We start from the raw sequence: 26,478 nt of genomic DNA, 5'->3' as shown, positions 1-26,478 counted from the left end.
AAGGGGACAAAATAGAAAAGTAAACTAATCATGTTAAGATTTTTTAATATATTTTTTTAAATAAACCTGAAAACATATTTTAATGTCTCTTGCTTTTAGCTCTTCCTATAGCTGTCTAATTTTTAAGAAAAGGAATTATAAAGTTTAAAAAATGTTTGTAATTTTAAGTTTATAAAAGTACATGTATGTGTATTTAATGTTTTATTTCAACTTCAGATTGATCATTATCTAATATAAATCCATAAAATATATTTTATATTTTATCTTGAAATGTATTTTAATAAACATTTTAAAAACTGATTAGTGGTAATACATAATCTTTTTTTCTTCTTTTTTTGGCACAGTTAAATACAAGATCAATTAACCATAGTTATATTTTTCATTTTCAAAATAAATAGTGGGATATGATATAATGCATGGTATACTCAACTGCATGTTTTTCCTACATTGCATGTTTAGGCTTATTAAGAACAGGGGTTACAATAATACACACTTACCTGTATCTGTGTATATTTGATATGAAAGTAGAAAGTTTTTAAAATTATAGTATTCAAAGCTGATATATGCCAGACAACATTGAGATGAGCTTGAACTACATAACTACTGTTGATATAGAAGTTTCAGAAGTTATTCACCTTTAGATTTAAATGGGTTTTTTTTATTGAATTCAGAGTTGACAATATTCACTGGTTTTATTTTAAAGTGACAGACTCTAGTTTTTAAGCACTACAACATATTTTTATTATTAAAGCCATATTTGATCATTTAAAATTAGAAATTACTCATATTTTATTGTTTAGAATATACATTTGTGTACATCTAAAGTGTTTCTGATCATCATGGGTTTTGTAATACCCAGAAATACAATTTTTTTAATTTTAAAAATGCTTGTTCCTCTGAGAAATAATGGTTATTGATCCAAGCTCTAGTCTATTTTTAGATGGTATTTCCCCATTTAAAGATGACAGACTTTAGTTTCTAGCACAATGACATTGTAGAAAGGTGCTAGAAAGGGGTGGTAGAAAAACCGTCTACCACATGTGTGTAGACGCTAATCTGCCCTTTTCATTGGTTAATATTAGGATGTACACGGCAGTTGCTACCAGTTGATTACATCATTTTTTAAACAAAGTAGTATATGACGTCACATAATATGAGTAGGTCTTCTCGACACCACTGTATGCTTTCACACTCGTGACGTAACATGGGTGTCAGCTTAGAGGTGATGTCACATTACAAAAATAAAATGCAGAGACTTACAGTATAGTTAGACTAAATTAATAATTAAATTTATGAGACAGGTTGTGCTAGAAAATATTTCTGGCACTCGTCCTTTTGTATATGGTTTTTCTGACAGCTCGCTACAAAGATTGATTTTCTTGAGACTCGTGTCAGAAAAACCATCTACAAAAGGCCAGAAACTATTATTCACTCAATTATAACTTTAGTCAGATGTGTTACAGGTTTGTAGATTAATCAAACTTAGTGTCCATTTTCTCAGGCTGAAACTAGGGTCTGTGCCTTAAAACATTTTTAAGGGGTTAACTTATCTATATCACTGTATTTAATTGACAGTATTTGTAGTACTGCATTTGTTGTTTCTGAAGGGTTGACAATGTTAATTTTATAATCTGGCATTATTCAGTTTTCATTAAATAATTTGTCTTTCTAGAAAAACTAAAACATTTTCTTCTGATAAATAAAAATACATATATCTATATCTTTCTTTAAAAAAACAACTAACACATTTTTAGATAAGAACTAAAACATTAACATAATAATGATGCTGTTTACTAATGTGTATCTGCATTACGCAGATGGGGTTTTATTTCATAATGTGATGGATATTAGTCTACAGCTTTATTTAGTTTATCTTTTATATATTGTATGCTAGCAATTGTATTTCTTTATTGTTGGTTCAGGGATAACATATCTGTGCAGAATTATATAACAAGTTTGTTATACCCATTATGTCTGTATATGTACATGTATATGTGTTTATTGATATGTTATATTTTATTTAGTTTTGGACATAGGAACGTAAATGGCATCATAAATGAGAGAGGAGAGAGAGAGAGAGAGAGAGAGAGAGAGAGAGAGAGAGAGAGAGAGAGAGAGAGAGAGAGAGAGAGAGAGAGAGAGAGAGAGAGAGAGAGAGAGAGAATTAACAAATAAAACATACAAATGTTTTTATTATTGCTTAAAGTTTTTTTAATGATCTGCATGATTGTATATAATTTAATACTATTAGAAAAAGAAAAACTACTGCATTCATAAAATATGTTATTATACTTAAATAAAATTAAATACAGTTAAAAAACTAAATTTTAATTCAATTTGTACAGTATTAGGTTCAGTGTATTCTAGTATTTCAAGAACTTAATTTAACTTATACTAATATTATCTTACTAAAATAGGTACTAATGAATAATAAAGTTTGGCAAATGTTAACATTGATTAGTTTACTGTTCATATGTGATAGAGAAAAACTATCATCTTGAAGAAATAAACGATATGGGAAGCCACATTTTTTGTCCAGTGGGTAGATATGCTAAATTTTTATTTAAACATTTTATAATGATTGAATTCATAATTGGAGGTAATACAGCTATAGTGAATGCAGGTGTAATCCATTGTGGGTATTAAATTTTTTTCTTAAAAAATAGTTAATCAATTCTTTGGGTGGTAAATATTGTATTAAAAATAATTGCATACCCTCTCATCACTCACCTTGTGTTTATTTCTTGGAACCTGTATATTATTTGTGAAGTAAAGTATACAAAAACACGCTATGCAGTTGTAGTTAATAAAATTATATTCTATACCTATCAGCTACACAGTTATTCTGTTGTATCTGTTGTATATTTATTAGTTATATATATATAGCCGTTGCCAGATTAAGTCGAGGATTCCATATGTGTAGCAAATTTATGCAGAAAACTTGAGCATTATACGTGAAAAAATACTTGAAAAAATATGATTCTATATGTCAGAATGTTTATGCATTTTGTTATATGGCTGCTTAATTAAGTGGCAAGTCCAATTGCACCATGCAGCAATTTCTGCAGGATAAGCACACAATTTACATTGGAATGTCATCAAAGTGATGTTAAAACAGACTAATTAAAAAAAAACCATTTGAAATAATATATGGAATCTGACAAAACTTCCCTATAATCAAACCATGCAAGCTACATGTAGGTTACTGCAATATATGCATGCCAGTATATAGAATTCCAGCTTTAGTATATAATAGAAAATGAATTATTATGTAGTTCAGAGGCCAAATTCACTACTAAAGCTCTCTTAAGCAAAATCACATTGTCATAGCAAGTCTTTTTGCATAATTGCACTGCGAGATTGCAAAATTGCAAGAGTTTAGTGAATTAGGCCCCAGATATGCATGCATTATGTAGTATAGTGTAGTAGGTAAGTACATGTACACATGTGCATTATGTACTTGTTGTAGATAAGAGTATAATATAATATATACTCAGTAGCTGACTACATATTGTATAGTGTATACACAGCCATGTATTAATAAATTATAAAACTTTAACCAGCTGTGTTTCATAATATTATGACTTTGGTTTGATGTGATGTGCTATAACTTCAATTAACAACACAATTACATTTGCAATTGTTGAACATGATGAGAAAATTGTACTATTTTTATATAAGGTATAAGCTAAAAATATTTATATGTTAAAAAATCCCAATTTGTTACAATACATGTAATAATTAATGGTATTATTGACTTTTTTAAAAAAATGTAACTTTTGGCTAATCTATCAATAATGACTCTGGTATAAATGTTAAATAATTCAAGAAATACAGGTATATAAATTCATGATTATAACTGAACAGCTTTTTGTATGAAACATTTCATTAAAAATATTTTTTGGTTCCTCCACTTAAAACTTTTTTTTTTTTCTTCTTTTTTTTTTTGTCAAACATATCTAGGAATAGTATACAGAATATCCATTTCATATTGTATTCTGCAAATGAAATTGTTTTGAAAATAAGAAAAAAACATTTTAAAAATTACAAGAAAACAAATATTACAAGAAAAGTTGAAGAACATTGATTGTATATCATTTATTTAACATGTTTAGGTATTAATATATGGCTCATTTTGCTAGAATATGTCATAAAATGACAACATTAAACATTTGTAATAACAGCATTGGTTATTTTTGTTTTTGGAGTGTACATTGTAACAAACAAAAAAAAACCTAATTAAAAACTGATAGATCTTAATAATATTTTACATTCAATTTAGCACCTTTACCTTTATTATATCAGTTCATATTAAACATGTATTAAATTGTATACTAAAATATAACAAAAACTGAAATCACTTTTATTATGCATATGGTTTTTCGTGTTCAACAGTTGTGAAATATTTGTAGAAGTTGGATTGCAATTAATATGATTAATAAGATCACTTGTTTCGTTTGACAGAGAGATAGAGACCTGCGTATAATGGTAAGCTCATATGCTAACCCAGAAATCCTTCCGAAAACATTTTAACGAGTAGCATTACAAATATATTAGCGAAATTATGTCCTTTGGTATCTACATGTAATTGCACTCATTCTGAAGAAATGGTTTTGGGATATTCTTAATGGATATATTGTAAAATTATTACAATTATATCCTTAGTTTTTTAATAATTGCACTGAAGTAATTATTTAATATAAATTAAATATGTCCTCTATTTTGTAACACATGTAATTGCACTGAAGTAAGTATACACATTTTTTGTTTATAATCATTGCATTAAAATAATGGTTTTGGGATTTTTGATATATATTATAAGCATATTACAATTATTTTCTTTGTTTTGTAATAATTACACTGAAATAATGGTTTTGGGATATTCTTAATAATATATGTTTATTATTTACATGTACATAGCATTTAATATATGCATAGATGTAGGGTTGGTGAAACCAATAATAAAATGATATTCTGCAGATAGTTGAACAAAATAATTGTATTGGTTTGGGATATCAGTAAAGCAAAAGTATAATTTAATAATAATTATTGTCATGATTGTAAGTATAGGCCTACAAGAGATCTTAGTTATAGTAACTTTGGTTCCACATTTTCTAATTAGTTTTTGGTTGTAATTAAATATTAATTTGCACATTTCCATCTTTGATTACCAGTACCTTATCCATTATGCACATTAAACTGTCTATTATTATTTCTTTTTATGTTTACTTTATAGTCTTGAAAATTAATATGTATCTCATGGACTGATTACTCAATTCTTATTGTTAGTTTATAACTGACCTGCTGTAAATATCTCTTGTTTATTGCAGTTTATACATACCAGTATGTATGTTTACAAAATCTGCAATTATTACCTTTTTATTATATAAATAAGGCTTCATGTTATTTATTTCTGCATTATAAATTTATTCTAGATAACTTCAAAATATGCTGAGTGTATAAATTAAATTATATTAATGCTTTGCACTGGCTTTTTAGAGTTTTGTTTTATTTTGCTGTGAACTGTAAATGCTAACTGCTAGCTTACAAAAAATATACTTAATATATATATATACTGGGGTGTATAACTCAACTTAATTAAATCGAATAGTAACTAATTACATAATATCTAAGAATTTACTTGTCAGTTTTGTTTTTACAGTTTTGCCTAATAAGCACAGGACATTTGCATAAATTATATTAATATATGATTATTTATGAAATTTATAAAATGTTTTGTTTTATTTACTAAATTTTGACCAATATAACACTCAGATGTTGTTGGTTATTGGTTTTGTTTAGTTTTTGTTGTTGTTTTTTAAAAATATATTAACAGTAATAACATTCAGGTATTTAGCTGCAATGTTTTTCTATTTTTATATAAAAAAAAAATTATTTAAAATACATGTATTTGTGAATATATTTCTAGATCAATTCACTGATAATCAACACTGCAGAAACTGAGCGTCAGCGCTATTTCTTGGAGCGGTTCCTGCTGAAAGGGAAACCCGTGTTGTTTGTCGGTCCCACAGGTACTGGTAAGAGCGCCATCACCAACAACTACCTCCTGGAGCTGCCCAGGGACAAATACACCATCTGCAACATCAACTTCTCAGCTCAAACGTCGGCCAATCAGACGCAGGATATCATCTTCTCAAAGCTCGATAGGTAGAGTGTCATCAATATTTTATTTCATGTCTTTTTGTTGCATATCGGTAGCCAAAAATATTCAGGGAGATTTTTTTGTTATTATTTAAAGGAATGGAAAAGAATATTTGTTTAAAAGTTAAAGTTTTAGAGATGAAAGTTTTCTAGATTTATCCAGAATTCTTCTTTTTCTTTTTACATTACCTGTCCTCAAAACAAGTGCTCTCCCCCCATGGCTAGTAGTCTGGTCCGAAAAATTTAGGCCATCCCATTGGCTGTTGGGATGTTTGGACCAGACTACTAGCCATGGGGGGGGGGGAGAGAGCACTTGTTTTGAGAACAGGTAATGTATCCATAAAGGAGAAAACACTCCAAGTTTTCTCAAGTTTAATCATCTGTACAGTGTTTCTGGGTTTTCCACTGTGTGTGAAAAACATTCTGTATTCTCTGCCCAAAACTTATACGAAACTTAATTCTCTGCCCAAAACTTAACTCATACAATATGGTTTCAGATGATAATTTGCATACACTCTGAATGTGGACAGCTATTTTAGATCATTGTGCAACCTTAACTCTAAGACCAATCTCAGTACCTGACCAGGAATATTAACATTTCTGAATAAAACTATTTTTTTAATCCTCTTTCATCTCTGAATTTAAAAAAAAAAATTTAACGACACCAGTAGAACACATTGACATTGATTTAGATAGATCCCCTTCTTCCCCCTTGTGTCTCAAAGGCACTCAAATAGCTGCAGTTTAAAATGTGCTGAGGTGTCGTTAAACAGATACATGTATTAATTACTTTCCTGTCCTAATCATTGTTCTAACTGTCTCACTTGACTAACAGGAGGAAAAAAGGAGTGTATGGACCAACGGTAGGCAAGAAACTGTGTGTGTTCGTTGATGACCTAAATATGCCAGCCAAGGAAAGGTATGGGGCTCAACCCCCCATTGAAGTACTGCGTCAGTGGATTGATCACAAATTCTGGTTTGACAGGTGAGTCTCAACAACCCATTAAAATACTGCTAAAATGTAGATCTATATTTGCTATAAATACCTGTCTATGTTGCAATATAATGGGGCTGTTAATTGTTTTTCATAAAACATCATTTGGCATTTTTGTATTCCTCTCTACCCCCATGTAATGTTTTGTAACACAAAGGCCACTTCCTTCTCTAAAGTTTGTCAATAAAATTTGTCAATAAACCACCACTATCACTCACAGTACCTCCGTAATAATTTGACCAATATTATTAGATTTTCTGTTTGTATTTCTGTTTGCTTTGTTTGGTAATCATTTGTTACAAAACAAAATAATCATGTCTGGCTGCATTTTACTTTGTAAATAAAGCTGAGTCTATTGTTTTGAAAATGTTATGTAACTCTTGACAAATGCCCTCTCACTCCCCCCCCCTCCCCCATAATATTTTGTAATGCATCTTATAACACCCCTTCCTCCCCTAAGGTTACTTGATCTGGATGTTGATCTAAATACATGTATTTTTGAAAATATATTTCTATTACTACAAAAAAAACTAATTTCATTGCCACAGAAATTATATTGCTGTTGTGTTTCTTAATCGCAGAAAAGACACAAGTATTCTTCAGATGGTAGACATCATAATGTTGACAGCCATGGTGCCCCCTGGTGGTGGTCGGAACATGGTCACACCTCGATTTCTTCGCCACTTCAACGTGATTGGCATTGAGACATTTAGTGAAGAAACAATGAAAAACATATTCGCACCCATCTTAGACTGGCATTTCAGCTCCTTTCAAACAGTGCTTCGCAGATTCGCCAGGGTAAGGCATTTGGTTATCATTACCTCCTCTTGAAGAACAGTAATGGTAAATTAGCATAGGCCACATGTTTTTATTTGAACAACGATTGGAAGTGATAAGTATATCAGTGTTTATAAAGAGGAGGTAGTTGTTATGCAAATAACTAGCTTTTTATTACAATTTATAACCTTCAAATGAACACTAAATTGGCATCAGCCATAAATATTAGCAGAGTCATCTGTTTTGGTAGCTAAAACATTTACTGGATTAGATTACAGCAAGAACTTTTCAAAACAAAACTGTTCCTGTTTTATATATAACACTTTTTTTGTCTTATTAGTTGCCTTGTAAATTAATGGTTATAATGGTAAAATTGTTTAGTTAAGAAATTATAAGATGCATTCATACTTTTAATAAATATACAAACAAACTCCAAGAAAGATTATACATACCGGAGAATCCGTCAATTGAATTATTATCAAAACTAACTTTTTGGTTGTTTTACAAACATTACATTTTGAACATTCTGAAATAATACGCTGTAACGAATCGACGATAAGGTTTTGATTTGTCCGATGTTGTTTTCACTCGCCTGGGGTGACCGGGTGACAGTAAAATGCACACCCTGTGATAACACTTACAAGAAAAAGAAAACCATGGTTAATAGAAGAATGTTTGCAAAACTTTGGAAAACATTATGGAAATAATCATATGAATTACTTGTTTAACATTCTATTCATGGTTACATGCACTGTGATTATCCTAAAATTTATTAAACCCCCTTTTATAGTTGATATAAACCAGTGGTATATACTGATGGAAAGAAATAAAGGATCACACAGGTAGCAACAAGAAATAATGACTGCATTAATAATCAATTCATATGGTCGGAAGTTGACTGGGAACATATAGGCAGCACATTCAACACTACAGACATTCAATCCCACATTACAACTTGGTATGAAATACAGACATTACTACGCTAGTTGTGAATTAAATTTGGTCTACAATTTGATGTGTTCCCTTATTTCTTTCCATCAGTATACATGAAGTTATTGTTTGAAACAAATTATTAAAAATTTCTATTTGACATCTTGTGGACTTAATGAGTTTTGTTCAAAACATGATATACGATAGCCTATATAGACCACTAAGCAGAATGTACCTTAAAGATCAGTATGTTTCCACTTCAGCATTTTATGTTGCATTTTTATGCCCCGGGCATTTCATATACATGTAGCCAGCAAACAGGTGGCATCCAGTACTCTGACCAACTGTTTCCATCTTGGTGGTAAATGTGGGCAAAGGCTAACCGTCCATCAATCATGGTGACCTGACACAAAAATACAGGAATCCCATTAATTGAACAATTATCAATTATTGACTGTCATTGAAGGAGATATCAGGTTTTATGGACAAAAGAAATTGTTATTGACCGAGGCCATTATGTAATAATAAATAGTATGTCATATCAAATGCACCAGGATGGGTGGGTTTTTTTGTATTCGAGGCATTTTACACTGGTAGCAGGATATTTTTTAATGTGATGCTGCAATGGAAAGCTTATTATTATAACTCCATTTTCGCAAATGGAAGTGTTAACATGTTTTATATGGTGTGAAAACACGGTGTAAAATCCTTACATGGAAATAGACATTAATAGTAGAGCACTTGCCCAAGGTGATGGTTTGTAAGGTGGATACATTGGGGCATTTCTTGTCCGAACTAGCTTCTCATGACTATGGACCCATTGGGCTATTTCTCGCTCCATCCATTGCACCACAACTGGTACCTCAAAGGCCGTGGTATGTGCTATCCTGTCTATGGGATGGTGCATATAAAAGATCCCTTACTGCTAATTGAAAAGAGTAGCCCATGAAGTGGCGACAGCAAGTTTCCTCCCTCAATATCTGTGTGGTCCTTAACCATATTTCTGACACCATATGACCGTTAATAAAATGTGTTGAGTGCATCGTTAAATAAAACATTTCCTTCCTTCCTCATGACTATTGTATATCAAAGTTCACGGCATATTCTGTTCTGTTTTTGGGAAGTGCTTATATTTCATTTCATTTTAACTTATTTTCGTGCTTATATCCATTTACGGTTCAAGCACGCTGTCCTGGGCATACACCTCAGTTATCTGGATGTGTGTCTAGGACAGTGGGTTATTTGTTAGTTGTTAGTGAGAGAGTCATTAAAACTCGCTGTGGGTGAGAGCCGGTATCGGGCTGCAAACCCTGTACCTACCAGCATTATGTCTGATGGCTTAACCATGACACTGGTAATTAAGTGCTTATAAAATAATTTTTGCTATGTTTCAGTAACAGTTGCCTATAGGTTTCTTCACTCACTATCTTGACCAGGTGTCTCAATAATCATGTAGCCGCACTTTTAAAATTTCTATAAACCTTGGTCAAACATGTTTTATTAAACCAATACTTGTACGTAATATATGTGCCTTGATTGTCTTCTTTCAGATAATATTAACTGCAACACTTGAAATATACCAGAAAGCCATTGCCAACTTTCTGCCGACACCTTCGAAGTCTCATTATTTGTTCAACCTGAGAGATTTCTCCAGAATTGTGCAGGTGAGCATGTTGACACAGAATCCTGTCAAGTCATTTTATGTCATAATACCACAATTGTATCAATGATAGGTTACACAGTTTATACGAAGGTTGACAACATATGCACTTTTGGCACAATCATTTTGGCTTTGTACACAATAATTATAGGATTTGTCACACATAAATGTTTAATTTAAAAAAAAAAAATTGAAGAACTAAATTTTTTTTTTTTTTACATTAAATATTATTTCCCAATTTAAAAGTTTAATAAATATAATTTTATTATATGCAAAGAGGTGATCATCATCTTGTTTATAAATGTGTAATGAATGTAGGATATAGGTTAGAGAAGGCCATATGGGAGACCAGTCTCTATTTGTACTGAATGTGTCACCTTCTTTAAATAAGGATTATTATATTTATCAATGGTGTAGCCAGCATGAGGCAGTCTGGAATTTCCCGAAATTTATTTTATTTTTCCCATGACACTGATATTTATTTTACAGTTCTGGGTTTGCCTCAGCCTTTTTTCCTCTCTGACTACACCCCAGTTTATTATTATTATTATTATTATTATCTATGGAGGCAATTGAGCGACACAAAACAAGTTTATGGTGGGATACACATCTAATTCTGTAGAATTTTTGTGGTAATGATGTTTTTGTATTTCTGCTTGAAGGGGATTCTGCTGGTGAAGGCCACCGTGATGCCTCACGACACGACTATGGCATCGGCGAAGATGTGCAGGATGTGGGTGCATGAGGTCTACAGAGTGTTCTATGACCGGCTCGTTGATGACGAGGACAGAGACAGGCTATTCAAACTGGTTAAAGTAAGTTCATATTTATTTATTGCATCTTATTTTTCGTGCTTATATCCAATTAAGGTTCAAGCACGCTGTCCTGGGCACACACCTCAGCTATCTAGGCTGTCTTCTCCAGAACAGTGAGTTAGTTGTTAATTGTTAGTTGTTAGTGAGAGAGAAGAGGGTGTAATGGTCGTACACCTACCCATTGAGTCATTCTGGGTGGGAGCTGGTACCGGGCTGCGAACCCTGTACCTACCAGCCTTATGTCTGATGACATAACCACGACACCACAGAGGTTGGTATGTCCAAATCAAATTTCACTTTAATGGAAATTGTTTTAGCAGTACTCTCAGAATGCTTGTTATTGCAGCAATCCCAGTTCAGGGAAAAGTACATCTCTTTGTTTCTACACTTACATATCTGTTTATTATTGCAGCAATCCTGTGAATCCCAGTTCAAGGAGAAGTACAGTGCTTTGTTTCTGCACCTGTGTCAGCCTGGCAAGTCTGTGACTGATGATACTCTTAGAAGTCTGATGTATGGAGACTACATGAGTGACAAAGAGGACAAGCTCTATGATGAAGTAGAAAATATTGATGCACTCCGAGAGGTATCATTTGTTCATCTGCCTGTCCACCATTCATCAATCCATCGAAGAATCCATCCATCCATCCATCCATCCATCCATCCATCCATCCATCCATCCATCCATCCATCCGTCCATCTCTCCACCTATCCATCCATTCATTCATTCATTCATTCATTCATTAATCCATCCATCCATCCTTCCATCCTTCCATTCATGCATCCATCCATCCATCCATCCATTTATGTATCCATCCTTTTCTCCATCCATCCATCCATATCATCAAGTATTAATATTAAGTTCACCTAAGCAGGAACACATGGACAAGAGTTTTATTGTTTTTATTTTATTCTGTAATTTCAGACAATAGAGCAGTACCTGGAGGACTACAACACAATAAGCAAGGCACCCATGGATCTGGTCATGTTCCGTTTTGCCATTGAACACATTTCCAGAATCAGTCGTGTTCTTAAGCAGCCTAATGGACACTGTCTGCTTGTTGGTGAGTCATATCGCATATTTCTGTTGCTGGAATGTTCAGTAAAGATCATCTTCTGATGATCCAATGAAATTAGTGGTAACAGAATTTCATTTTCGAAAAATTGAAGAGAATGAAAAATCACTCTTCAAAATCAAGGCAGAAATTTGCACTCTTTAATGATGGGGAGCGGGACCAGACCTGTCAACCCTCCCGGATTCTGCGGGAGTCTCCCGGTATTTGATCAAATCTCCTACGTCCTGTGCGGGAGACAGTTTCTCCTGTTAAATGACATTTTTGTAAGCATAAAAAAAAATCGATCCTCTTTCATCAAAATAACAGAAGGGAAGTAACTTTGCCTTTTTTTTGTCATTCGAAAAATGTCGACTACTTTCGGTTTCCCAGAATGTAACAGGCCGAATTGTCCCGACTGTTTAACCTTTGCCTAAGTGAGAATTGTGGGATAGCCTATTTATATTGTTAAAAAAGCACATGGAGTTTATAAAATGACGTGTTATTATAATGTTTGTTGTCATCGTAATGGCTACGAAGCGTGTTGCTGCTAATTCAACAGGCTGTGTATTGACATTCAGTGTTGCCATATAAAAAAAAAAAACTATCCAATTTAGTTCTAATAACACCTCTGAATTGTAAAATGTCTTCCCACTGGATTACATAATGCAACTATGACGAATCTGAACTGCCAGACTCACGAGTTGACAGCGATACACACGATGCATGTTAAAATCACATGTCACAGCAAGACAACGAAAAGACCAATTAGCTGTATAAACATACTTGTGTCAGTTAATTTTGTATGTTTGTGTGGTAAAATGTTGGTTATAAGGGTACACTTCAAGAAATTATTTTTGTACAATTAAAAAATGTTGTGTTTGACATTGACATAAAGTTACTCACGGAAATGGGTATAATTCCGGTATATTTCACACGATGTCCGTAATGAGGTTTTACTTATGATTAATGAAAATACAATGTTTATTGCATCATTATAATGATTTTAAATAAGTACCACGCCACCGTTCCTCATTATAGTAAAAACTGAATATTAATTTATAAGATTTATATAAATTTGTTTTTGGTACTTAGGTACACTAACCACAAATGATAATGTAACGCAACCTGTAAGGCTAAGTGTAATACCGTAAATGTACTAATTAATAAAAAAAATTCTTGTTCATGTTCTTAACATTTTTGGATAAAATATTTTTTTTTTTTTAAATATGTTTTAAATTATAATATTTAAACTTAAAAAAAAAAAAAAAAAAAAAATTTTTTTTTAATATATATATATATATATATATATATATATATTTTTTTAATGCCAAGATCTAAGGTTAAGAAGTATATATGACATTATAAAGTATTCATATAACTTATTGTAATAATGTTTTTTTTAAATCTTGCGATTTTGGGTTAAATTGTGTGAATTTAAAAAATCTCCTGCTTTTTGACAAAATCTCCTGCTTTTTCAACACACACCTCCTGCTTTCTCTTGACTAAAGGTTGACAGGTCTGAGCGGGACATAGGCCAGTGGTAAAGTGCTCACTTGATATGCGGTCAGTTTGGCATCAATCCCCATCGGTGCGGCCATTGTGGGCTATTTCTGATTCCAGCCAGTGCACCACAACTGGTATATCAAATGCCATGGTATGTGCTATCCTGTCTGTGGGATGGTGCATATAAAAGATCCCTTGCTACGAATGGAAAAATGTAGCAGGTTTACTCTCTAATACTAAATGACAAAATTACCAGATGTTTGACATCCAAGAACCAATAATTAATAAATCACTGTGCTCTAGTGGTGTCGTTAAACAAAACAAAATTCTTAATGATGGAGCGCAGGGTCAATCATCCTCAGTTAATGTAGGTTTTTCCCCCCATCTCAACCCACAATTAGTACATCAAAGGCTATTTTCTGTTCTATTCTATCTATGATAAAGTATATGTAAAAATTACCATGATGGATTTTGGAAGGAGTAGCATGTGTGGTGGCAGTGGTATTCCATTCTTTGTCATTAAACAAACATTCCTCAGGCACATCTGCAGAAAAATTTAAAATTTAAAATTTTCTTGAAGCAGGGGGAGTTTACCCTATCAGTGCAAATAAAAGATCCCTTGCTGCCTGTCGTAAAGGAGTAGCCTATGTGGCGACAGCGGGTTTCCTCTAAAAAACTGTCAGAATGACCATATGTTTGACGTCCAATAGCCGATGATAAGATAAAAAAAATCAATGTGCTCTAGTGGCGTCGTTAAATAAAACAAACTTTACTTTTACAATTTGAAATTTTTAATTCTTTCATAATATGTATACAGTAAAGTACTCTTATAACGAATCAGAAGGGACCCTGATAATATGTTTCTTATAGCAGTAGTTCGTCGTACACATTTGCATAACTTCTTATTAATGTATAGGGAGATAAAACGGGACTTTATGATCAGTTCATTCTATGCAGTAGTTCGTTCTAAGCATGTTCGTTAGAAGTGTTCTTTACTATATATTAAAATGATTGAACATCTTTCTTTAAATTGAGTTGAAATATTTATCAGTTGTCGTTCTATCTCTCTAGGTATTGGTGGCAGTGGTCGACAGAGTGTGACCCGCCTTGCAGCATTTATGTCTGATTTTGAGCTGTTCAACATCGAAATAAGCAAGAAGTACTCAGTGTTGGACTGGCGGGAAGACCTCAAGCACTTGATGAGAAGAGCTGGAGATGATGGCGTGTCCATGGTTTTCATGTTCGGTGATCATCAGATAAAGGTATAGTATACAGACCCTGCCCTGGAATTGGCCACTGGCGATGTCAGAAACCAAATCTGGGGTGGGTTGCCTGAACCCTTGTGGATATGGGCACGTAAATAGAGTTCCCGATTCCCAATATATATACAGAACTTCACATATGTTAGGGCGGGATGTCGCCCAGTGGGAAAACGCTCATTTGATGCACAGTCAGTCTAGGATCAATCCAAGTCAGTGTGCCTATAGGGATATTTCTCGCTCTAACCAGTGCATCACGATTGGTATATCAAAACTTGTGGTATGTTCTATCCTGTATGAGGGATGGTGCATATAAAGAATCCTTTGCTACTAATGGAAAATTGTAGCATGTTTCATCTCTATGACTGTGTGAAAATTAACATATGTTTGACATCCAATAGCCAATGATGAATAAATCTATGTGCTCTAGTGGTGTCATGAAACAAAACAAACTTCACATATGTTGTTTTCGCTCCCTATTTATTGCATGAGTTTATTTTGCATAAGAATATATACCACAAGACCGTGTAGTAGTCAAGTGGTATGTTCTTGTGTGAAATAAACTCGTGCAATGAATAATAAGTGAAAACAACATATGTCAAGTTCTGTATTTATTACATACCTTCTTTTATTTTTACCAAAACAGTTTTATTATTTAACGTCATAACTACGCTTTTTTAAATCTATTAATCAATCCTCCTTTCATGGATTTACTTAAAGTTGAGAATCATACTCTGCGGCAATCTTGGGTAATATTTCAAATATGTTATGTAATTTGTAAATCAGATGATGTAATTAGCAATAAAAAGACGCTAATTCCCGTACTAGCAGTTAATATTGGTCGTGTGTTTACACATGTTTCGTGTCTATTTCACACAGAAATTACATCTTTACAGACGATGGAGCATTTTAAAAGGCAAAAGTAAATGAATATGTCCATTTCAAGCTATATTTGTTGTACTATAATAGTAATAAGAATTGTGGTTTAGTCGTAGATTTATGTTTACGTGCAAAACTAGGCTTACGATGTTTGTGAAATTGGGCCCAGATCGCACATATGTGTGATACAAGATAAATTTATCATATGGTTTGAAAATGTCTTTATCACTAATAGTAAGACTGAATAGGTATGTGATAAAACATGGTTTACATAAGTGATGTTCAGAAGATAAGATTAAAATAGCCAATTGATTGGGTGGTTTTTATGATGATCAGTTATGAAGTCTGTAATTGAGTGTTGTTTGGAAATGTTAACTAATTATTCCTATAGTCCAAATGATGAAATATATGTAAAACCTGCTGGGTTTAGGTTTGTTGTCATTAATATATAAAGAAAATGAATATTTCTGTGCATATATTCAGTTAAAGCTTCAATGTCTAGTAAATGTTTTCATTATTTAACTATTTAGAATAGACTGTCCACATTAATTTTCTTACCAATAAGCACCATTCTTTGATATCCTTTTAGCTATACAGACAAATCTAGGTCACACGAAGTATATTATTCTTCATTTTAATATTCAGAAGTGTATTAAAAACATGTTGACAAACTGTTTTATGATAACCGTTGATAGCAATAATCCTCAAGTTTATTAAAACAGTATGGTAGTAGTTGTATTTGCATTTTACTTCAGTAAGTGATGTTATAAGATGTTGAGGCGAGATTGTGAGTTTATTAAAACAGTATGGTAGTAGTTGTATTTGCATTTTACTTCAGTAAGTGATGTTATAAGATGTTGAGGCGAGATTGTGAGTTTATTAAAACAGTGTGGTAGTAGTTGTATTTGCATTTTACTTCAGTAAGTGATGTTATAAGATGTGAGGCGAGATTGTGAGTTTATTAAAACAGTATGGTAGTAGTTGTATTTGCATTTTACTTCTGTAAGTGATGTTATAAGATGTTGAGGCGAGATTGTGAGTTTATTAAAACAGTATGGTAGTAGTTGTATTTACATTTTACCAGTAAGTGATGTTATAAGATGTTGAGGCGAGATTGTGAGTTTATTAAAACAGTATGGTAGTAGTTGTATTTGCATTTTACTTCAGTAAGTGATGTTATAAGATGTTGAGGCGAGATTGTGAGTTTATTAAAACAGTATGGTAGTAGTTGTATTTGCATTTTACTTCAGTAAGTGATGTTATAAGATGTTGAGGCGAGATTGTGAGTTTATTAAAACAGTATGGTAGTAGTTGTATTTGCATTTTACTTCAGTAAGTGATGTTATAAGATGTTGAGGCGAGATTGTGAGTTTATTAAAACAGTATGGTAGTAGTTGTATTTGCATTTTACTTCAGTAAGTGATGTTATAAGATGTTGAGGCGAGATTGTGAGTTTATTAAAACAGTATGGTAGTAGTTGTATTTGCATTTTACTTCAGTAAGTGATGTTATAAGATGTTGAGGCGAGATTGTGAGTTTATTAAAACAGTATGGTAGTAGTTGTATTTGCATTTTACTTCAGTAAGTGATGTTATAAGATGTTGAGGCGAGATTGTGAGTTTATTAAAACAGTATGGTAGTAGTTGTATTTGCATTTTACTTCAGTAAGTGATGTTATAAGATGTTGAGGCGAGATTGTGAGTTTATTAAAACAGTATGGTAGTAGTTGTATTTGCATTTTACTTCAGTAAGTGATGTTATAAGATGTTGAGGCGAGATTGTGAGTTTATTAAAACTGTCGTTGTGTTTGTATTCTGCTTTTGTAAATGATATTATAATATGATGAGATGAAATTGCAGCTTAAAACTGTAGTAAAAATTGTGGTTTTATTTTTCATTAGTAAAGGATGTTATAATAAGATGAATCAAATTTGGGCCAATTTCACAAAACATCGTAAACCTAGTTTTGCACGTAAACATAAATCTATGACTAAACCACAGTTTTTATTATTATTATAGTACAACAAATATAGTTAAAAGTACACATGTCATTTTCTTTTGTTCTTAAAATGCTCCATCTTCTGTAATGATGTAATTTTCTTTGTGAAATAGATGCCAAACACTTGTAAATGTATACTCGGTATAACTGCTAGTCATAGAAGTAAACTTACAATGTTTTGTGAAATAGGCCCCTGCACCTTTAAGGTTTAAGAATACAGTGCAGGAAATACAGCTAAGCTGTCTGTGTTACATTTACAGACTGTAATGTTACACATTATAAATATATATATGTTTGTTCATAGGATGAATCCTTCCTGGAGGATGTGAACATGATTCTGAACACAGGAGATATTCCTAACCTTTATGAATCTGAGGAGAAACTACAGATCATTGAGAAGGTAAACATTAAGTTATTACTTAAATTTTTGATATATGAAATCTGTTTGATTCAGGGGAGAAATTACAGATCTTTGAGATGGTAAACAACCTATTACTTAATGACAAAGACAGGAAACCGACAGCCACCACACAGGCTACTCCTTCTAAAAAACATATCATGGGATTGTTTACATTTACTTACTCATAGACAGAACAGTACATACCATAGCCTTTGATGTACTAGTCCTGATGCATGGTTTGGGGATGATTTGCTTAAATGGAGGATGATTCACTCTGCTATCAATTTATGATCTACCATCAGAACACTCCCTCCCCCGATCATTGAAAAGGTACACAAAGTGCTATATTACTTAAATGGAGGATGATTCACTCTGCTATCAATTTATGATATACCATTAGAACACTCCCTGCCCCGATCATTGAAAAGGTACACAAAGTGCTATATTACTTAAAGGACGGGATGTAGCCCAGTGGTAAGGTGCTCACTCGATGTGCGGTCGGAGTGGGATCGATCCCCTTCGGTGGGCCCAATGGGCTATTTCTCGTTCCAGCCAGTGCACCACGACTGGTATATCAATATATGTACTACTCTGTATGTGGAATGGTGCATATAAAAGATCCCTTGCTGCTAATCAAAAAGAGTAGCCCATGAAGTGGTGACAGCAGGTTTCCTCTCTCAATATCTGTGTGGTCCTTAACCATATGTCTGACGCCATATGGCCATAAATAAAATGTGATGAGTGCGTCATAAAATAAAACATTTCTTTCTTTTTTTCTTTCTTTATATTACAAAAATGAATGATATACCAAACCTGTATGATTCAGAGGAGAAACTTAGGCTGTTGAGAAGATAAACAAACCAATACCTTTACATAAATTAATGATATACCATACCTGTATATATCTAAGGAGAAATTACAGATCGTTCTAAAAAAAAAAAAAAACACCCAGAAAACACCCAGGAAAAGTGGGGTTTTTAAATGCTTGACCTAAGACTGGTATTTAACACACATTTTTGTAATGTTACAGATGCAGGTGATTTGTCAGGCTGAAAACAAGCAGATGGAGTTCACTCCCCTGAACATGTACAACAAGTTCATCGAGCGAACTCGGCGGAATCTCCATCTCGTGCTCACCTTCTCCCCAATCGGCGACTCGTTCCGCAACCGGCTCCGAATGTTTCCATCACTCATCAACTGCTGCACCATTGACTGGTTCAAGGTAATTCAGTCATTTTTTTTCCCTTTCTAATGTTGGCTTTTATGCCCTATATCAATAAAAAAAAAATATATATATTAAATAGCATTGATTTGCTGTAACCCAACCAGTTTTCCCCTCCTTTTATTCTTCATTTTGTCTGATCTCAGCAAAATTTTGAAAGGTGAAATATTGGTGCAACTGGGGAGAGAGTGCCAACAATGGTGGCATCAGCTTGTTATACTTTTTTTGCATTTGGTTCTCTGTTATGTTTTTGTTTTTATTTCCCTTTCTAAAAAAAACCCGAAAATTCCTAAATGTTTATTAAATTTAATTTTTAAAACGTTTTAAAATTATTTGCAATATTATCTTTTTAAAAAAAAAGAGAAAAAAAAGTTAATAAACTGTATCTTTCTAAAACTCATTATAAGGCAATATGATTCTAGGCCTGGCCTGAGGATGCTCTGGAACTTGTTGCCAATAAGTTCTTGGATGAAGTAGAAATGTCGAATGAAGTCCGAGAACAGTCAGTTGCCATGTGTAAACACTTCCATGAAACAGTGCGCCATCTCTCTGAAAGGTAATAGATGGTGTTATTGAATATATTTTCAAGTGCTATATTTAGCTACTTTTGTTTTTGACAATGTATGTCTACAGTCAACTCAAAAATATGAAAATTGTAATACTGGTATGCTGAACCTCAGTGTAACCAGTGGCTTCTTAGAAGGGAGAATTCTCAGTGAAAATAGATTTTTCAAAGTAAACCAAAAAATCTTCATAATATATCAACAGAAAGGAGTGTTATGGATGGAATGGTGATGGGAATTGGATGGGGATGGGATGGGATGGGATGGGATATGTAGCAACACTCCAGTACTCAAATAAAGATATATAAACCATTGAGAGTCAGATAAATGTATTTTTTAGATCTTAATTTGTAAAATAAATCTATAAAGTTTAATATATCTTTAGCCCATCAGTACTGTGATGCACTGAGAATGCTGTGGTTGTTCCGTAACATATTAATGTTTAATATATCTTTAGCCCACCAGTGTTATGACACACTGAGAATGCTGTGGTTGTTCTGTAACTAATGTTTAATATATCTTTATAGCCTACCAGTGCTGTGACACACTGAGCATGCTGTGGTTGTCCTGTAACTAATGTTTAATATATCTTTATAGCCCACCAGTTCTGTGACACACTGAGAATGCTGTGGTTGTTCCATAACATATTAATGTTTAATATATCTTTAGCGCACCAGTGTTATGACACACTGAGAATGCTGTGGTTGTCCTGTAACTAATGTTTAATATATCTTTATAGCCCACCAGTTCTGTGACACACTGAGAATGCTGTGGTTGTTCCATAACATATTAATGTTTAATATATCTTTAGCGCACCAGTGTTATGACACACTGAAAATGCTGTGGTTGTCCTGTAACTAATGTTTAATATGTCTTTAGCCCACCAGTGTTAAGACACACTGAGAATGCTGTGGTTGTCCTGTAACTAATGTTTAATATATCTTTAGCCCACCAGTGTTACGACACACTGAGAATGCTGTGGTTGTCCTGTAACTAATGTTTAATATATCTTTATAGCCCACCAGTGCTGTGACACACTGAGAATGCTGTGGTTGTCCTGTAACTAATGTTTAATATATCTTTATAGCCCACCAGTGCTGTGACACACTGAGAATGCTGTGGTTGTCCTGTAACTAATGTTTAATATATCTTTAGCCCACCAGTGCTGTGACACACTGAGAATGCTGTGGTTGTCCTGTAACTAATGTTTAATATGTCTTTAGCCCACCAGTGTTATGACACACTGAGAATGCTGTGGTTGTCCTGTAACTAATGTTTAATATGTCTTTAGCCCTCCAGTGCTGTCACACACTGGGAATGCTGTGGTTGTTAGCCCACCAGTGCTGTGACACACTGAGAATGCTGTGGTTGTTAGCCCACCAGTACTGTAACACACTGAGAATGCTGTAGTGGTCCTGTAACTAATGTTTAATATATCTTTAGCCCACCAGTGCTGTGACACACTGAGAATGCTGTGGTTGTCCTGTAACTAATGTTTAATATATCTTTAGCCCACCAGTGCTGTGACACACTGAGAATGCTGTAGTGGTCCTGTAACTAATGTTTAATATATCTTTAGCCCACCAGTGCTGTGACACACTGAGAATGCTGTGGTTGTCCTGTAACTAATGTTTAATATATCTTTAGCCCACCAGTGCTGTGACACACTGAGAATGCTGTAGTGGTCCTGTAACTAATGTTTAATATATCTTTAGCCCACCAGTGCTGTGACACACTGAGAATGCTGTGGTTGTCCTGTAACTAATGGTTGATGTTTGTTTCACCTGTAGATACTTTGACACACTGAGGAGAACGAACTATGTGACACCAACTAATGTTTAATATATCTTTAGCCCATCAGTGCTGTGACACTAAGAATGTTATGGTTGTTAGCCCTCCAATGTTGTCACACACTGGGAATGCTGTGGTTGTTAACCCACCAGTGCTGTAACACTGATAATGCTGTGATTGTTAGCCCATCAGTGTTGTCACACACTGGGAATGCTGTGGTTGTTAGCCCACCAGTGCTGTGACACACTGAGAATGCTGTGGTTGTTAGCCCACCAGTGCTGTGACACACTGAGAATGCTGTGGTTGTTAGCCCACCAGTGCTGTGACACACTGAGAATGCTGTGGTTGTTAGCCCACCATTGCTGTGACACACTGAGAATGCTGTAGTGGTCCTGTAACTAATGTTTAATATATCTTTAGCCCACCAGTGCTGTGACACACTGAGAATGCTGTGGTTGTCCTGTAACTAATGGTTGATGTTTGTTTCACCTGTAGATACTTTGACACACTGAGGAGAACGAACTATGTGACACCAACCTCCTACCTGGAGCTGATCAAGACATTCAAGAAACTGATGAACAGGAAGCGTTTGGAAATCCTCACTCTGAAGGACAGATATACAGTCGGTCTGGAGAAGCTGGAGTTTTCAGAAGAGCAGGTTACTTCTCATAGTTCAAGAACAATATTCAGCTACCCCATCCCCACATTGTATTGATTAAACAAGGAAACTTCATCCCAACCCTAAATCTATCCCTAATTCTAATTGTAACCCTAACCCGAAATTGATACCTAACTCTAAGTCTAACTCTAACCCTAAACTTAAAATTTAAAGGACGTGGGCATGCTGATATTTTACCATTAACCCCATCCTTAATTAGAGAATAACCAACGAGCTACGAGGAATTAGGAACTATCTGTCCCGAGTGAATGACTGTTGTAAACCCGAGCCTTTGGCGAGGGTTTTACAACATTCATTCATGAGGGACAGATAATTTGTAACTCCTCGTAGCGAGTTGGTTATTCTCTTTATTACCCATTGTCAATTTTAACTGATTTTTAATGTAAAAATTCCTCTGCATTCTACAACAAAGCTATCAGCCATTACGTCATATAATCTTACGCATATTACATGACTTAATGTAGGTGACGTCACAGCCAAGTGTTTATAGTACAAAATAATACAACTGTATTTGCATTTGAAAATAATTATTTTTATATATTACTAAAGTCGCTGCTTATGAAAATATACCATTTCATGTTTACGAAACAGATGAGTCCATTTGTTTTTGTAAATCTTTATAGATCGTATAACGTATGTGTAATCTGACTCATGAATGGAAACATTATATAAATGAAAGTGAAGTTCCAGCCATGGCAAGCAACCAACCAAATGTCATGATTTTTAAGCCAGCCAATCAGTGGCTGTAGAAGCAATCTGCACACTGTGCAGAGATCGAAAAAATATTACCCCGTATATTTGAGCCCATATGGGTAATAAAAATCGATATCTAACTCTTAAGTCTAATTCTAACCCTAAAATTAAAGTTTAAAGTGTGTGTGTGTGTGTGGGGGGGGGGGGGGGGATACTGATATTTTACTAATGGTTGATAGGTCTCTTGGGACAGGATGTAGCTCAGTGTGGTAAATCACTTGGCTACAGTGACATGCATGGCCTGTGGGATTGATATATGTTTTTTAAATTAAGTCCCCCCCCCACCCCCCACCCCCATCCCATCCAGTGTTCCATGACTGACACTAGAGGCTGTGGTATGTGCTTGCCTATTAGGGGGAAAATGCATAAAAGAATCCCTTGATAGGAGTAGCCAATACAGTGATACTAGGTTTCCTCTCTTATATTATGCGGGAGGATTTATCTCCATGTGTAGAGTGCTTGCTTGAGGTACTTGGGTCATAGGGTTTTTTCCATTCCAACCAATGCCCCATGATAAATAATGGGATAAAAATATTGGGTTTGAACCAAATTGTACTGAGTATGTCTTTCTTATTCTAAGTGAGCATAATGTAAGAAGAGCTGATACAAAAATATGTATTTGAACTAAATTGTACTGAGTACTGTATAACCCAAAGTTTTCTTGCTCTAAACATTAAAAATTTCATGTCAGCTTCCATTTGCATGATATCGCCTTTGCTTAAAGTTATTATGGCAATCACAATATATTTTTTTCACAGAATTGTTGATATTTTCATATATTTTCGAGGCTGTCCACTTACTCTCTAAACCCACAAATATAAAAACCAACAAAAGTTTCTGCTTATACCGTATGTCTTTCTTTTTCCAGGTGAGCATAATGCAAGAACTTAAGCGCTGATAGAAAAATATGGGTTTGAACCAAATTGTACCGAGTATGTTTTTGTGATTCTAGGTGAGCATAATGCAAGAGGAGCTGATAGAGCTGCAGCCGAAGCTGATAGAGACGAACAAGGAGACGGCTGAGCTGATCACCATCATTGAGGGGGAGACCATTGAGGTGGAGAAGAAGAAGCAGCTCGTGGAGACCGACGAGGCCGTCGCTAACAAGGCAGCCATGGAGGCCCAGGCCATCAAGGTAAACTGGCAACATTCAGAATGGAAAATCCATTTGTAATCATTTCATTTTCAATTCTTTCATAACGGAAAATTCAGTTGTAATCATTTCATTTTCAGTTCATTCTTAATGAGAAATCAATCATATTGATTTCATTTTCATTTCTTTCATAATGGAAATGAATTGCATTGTTTCGTTTCCCCCCGTCAGTGAGCCCATTGGGCTATTTCTTGTTCCAGCCAGTGCACCACAACTGGTATATCAAAGGCTGTGGTAAGTACTGCCCTGTCTGTGGGATGGTGCATATAAAAGAATCCTTGCTGCTAATCGCAAAGAGTAGCCTATGAAGTGGTGACAGTAGTTTTCCTCTCTCTATTTGTGTGGTCCTTAACCATATGTTTGATGGCATATAACCGAAAATAAATATGTTGAGTGTGTCGTTAAATAAAACTTTTCTTTATTTTGTTTTATTTTCAATTAATATATTGTATTCATTTCATTTTCAGTTCATTCTTAATGAGAAATCAATCGTATTAATTTCACTTTCATTTCTTTCATAAGCGAAATGAATTGCATTGTTTCATTTTCAATTAATATATTGTATTCAATTAATTTTCAGTTCATTCACAATGAAAAATTCATTATATTTTTTGTTTGTTATAAAGGAAATTAATCGTTTTATTTTGTTTTTAATTTATTCACAAGAACCATCTTTTGTATTTATTTCATTTTTGATTCATATAAATGAGAAATCAATTGTATCCATTTAATTTTTAATTTATTCATAAGACAAATTAATTGTATTCATTTCATTTTCAGTTCATTCATAATAAGAAATCTATTGTCTTCGTTTTATTTTTAATTTATTCATAAAATAAATTAATTGTATTCATTTCATTTTATTCATAAGATAAATTACTTGTATTCATTATATTTTCAGATTAAAACAAATGTATTTATTTCATTTTACAATTTATATGTAAAATAATTTTTATTCATTTCATTTTCATTTTATTTATAAGGTTAATCAGTTTTATTTATATGACTAAATTTATTCATCAGTAAAATCAGTTTTGTGACATTTATTTTCAATTTATTTATAACAAAAATGTGACAATGTATTACTTTCATTTTCAGGTTATTCATAAGGAAAATCAGTTGTATTATTTCATTCACGTTAATTGTTTATTCATTTCATTTTCAATTTATACACACAGTAAACCAATTATATTCATTTCATTTTTAGTTTATTCATACAGAAAACCAATTATACATGTATTCAGTTCATTTTCAATTTATTAATACAGAAAACCATGCAGTTATATTCATATCATTTTCAATTTATTCATACAGAAAACCGATTTTATTCATTTAATTTTCAATTTATGCATACAGAAAACCAATTATATTCATTTCATTTTCAATTTATTGATACAAAAAAATAATTATATTTATTTCATTTACAAGTCGTACAAAACACGAATTATGCTCATTTCATTTTCAATTTATTCATACCGAATACACCACTTATATTCATTTCATTTTCAGTTTATTAAGTATTTTTAATATATTTGTTCAGACTGAGTGTGAGGAGAAGCTAGCTGTTGCCATGCCAGCACTGAATGCTGCTGTTGCTGCCTTGAACACATTGAAACAGAATGACATCACTATTGTCAAGACGATGCAGAACCCACCAAACGGAGTCAAAATTGTAATGGAAGCTGTGTGTGTCATAAAGGTATTTGAAGAAATTGCTTTTCAGAAGTAGATGAAATTTTGTGATCGATCTTTAGTTTTGCACAAGCCGATCTTGTATTCAACAACATTAAGTAAAGACCAGTAGATATTTTGGGCATTTTTCTTTAAATGCGGCAAAAAGGAAATACAGATTCGTCTGTTGTAAGGTGTTAACATTGTGACATGT

At 33.4% G+C, this 26,478-nt stretch overlaps 1 protein-coding gene across 2 annotated transcripts in view; it reads left to right on the top strand.

Annotated features, from left to right (window-relative positions):
• Nucleotides 1-26,478, top strand: part of LOC121368032 (dynein heavy chain 3, axonemal-like) — a 168,537-nt gene that overhangs the window by 91,726 nt on the left and 50,333 nt on the right. For both annotated transcript variants that reach the window (XM_041492543.1, XM_041492542.1), the window contains exons 42-55: nucleotides 5,930-6,168; nucleotides 6,998-7,147; nucleotides 7,738-7,954; nucleotides 10,414-10,527; nucleotides 11,186-11,338; nucleotides 11,751-11,924; nucleotides 12,264-12,402; nucleotides 14,968-15,158; nucleotides 18,337-18,432; nucleotides 19,463-19,654; nucleotides 20,077-20,210; nucleotides 22,504-22,666; nucleotides 24,393-24,575; nucleotides 26,134-26,292. In XM_041492543.1, coding sequence (XP_041348477.1) covers nucleotides 5,930-6,168; nucleotides 6,998-7,147; nucleotides 7,738-7,954; nucleotides 10,414-10,527; nucleotides 11,186-11,338; nucleotides 11,751-11,924; nucleotides 12,264-12,402; nucleotides 14,968-15,158; nucleotides 18,337-18,432; nucleotides 19,463-19,654; nucleotides 20,077-20,210; nucleotides 22,504-22,666; nucleotides 24,393-24,575; nucleotides 26,134-26,292 — 2,304 coding nt within the window. The remainder of the gene's footprint in view (nucleotides 1-5,929; nucleotides 6,169-6,997; nucleotides 7,148-7,737; nucleotides 7,955-10,413; nucleotides 10,528-11,185; nucleotides 11,339-11,750; nucleotides 11,925-12,263; nucleotides 12,403-14,967; nucleotides 15,159-18,336; nucleotides 18,433-19,462; nucleotides 19,655-20,076; nucleotides 20,211-22,503; nucleotides 22,667-24,392; nucleotides 24,576-26,133; nucleotides 26,293-26,478) is intronic.

This window comes from Gigantopelta aegis, chromosome 3 (genome assembly GCF_016097555.1).
Source record: "Gigantopelta aegis isolate Gae_Host chromosome 3, Gae_host_genome, whole genome shotgun sequence".
Lineage (NCBI taxonomy): Eukaryota > Metazoa > Mollusca > Gastropoda > Neomphalida > Peltospiridae > Gigantopelta > Gigantopelta aegis.
This window is presented reverse-complemented; position numbering and strand designations above follow the sequence as displayed.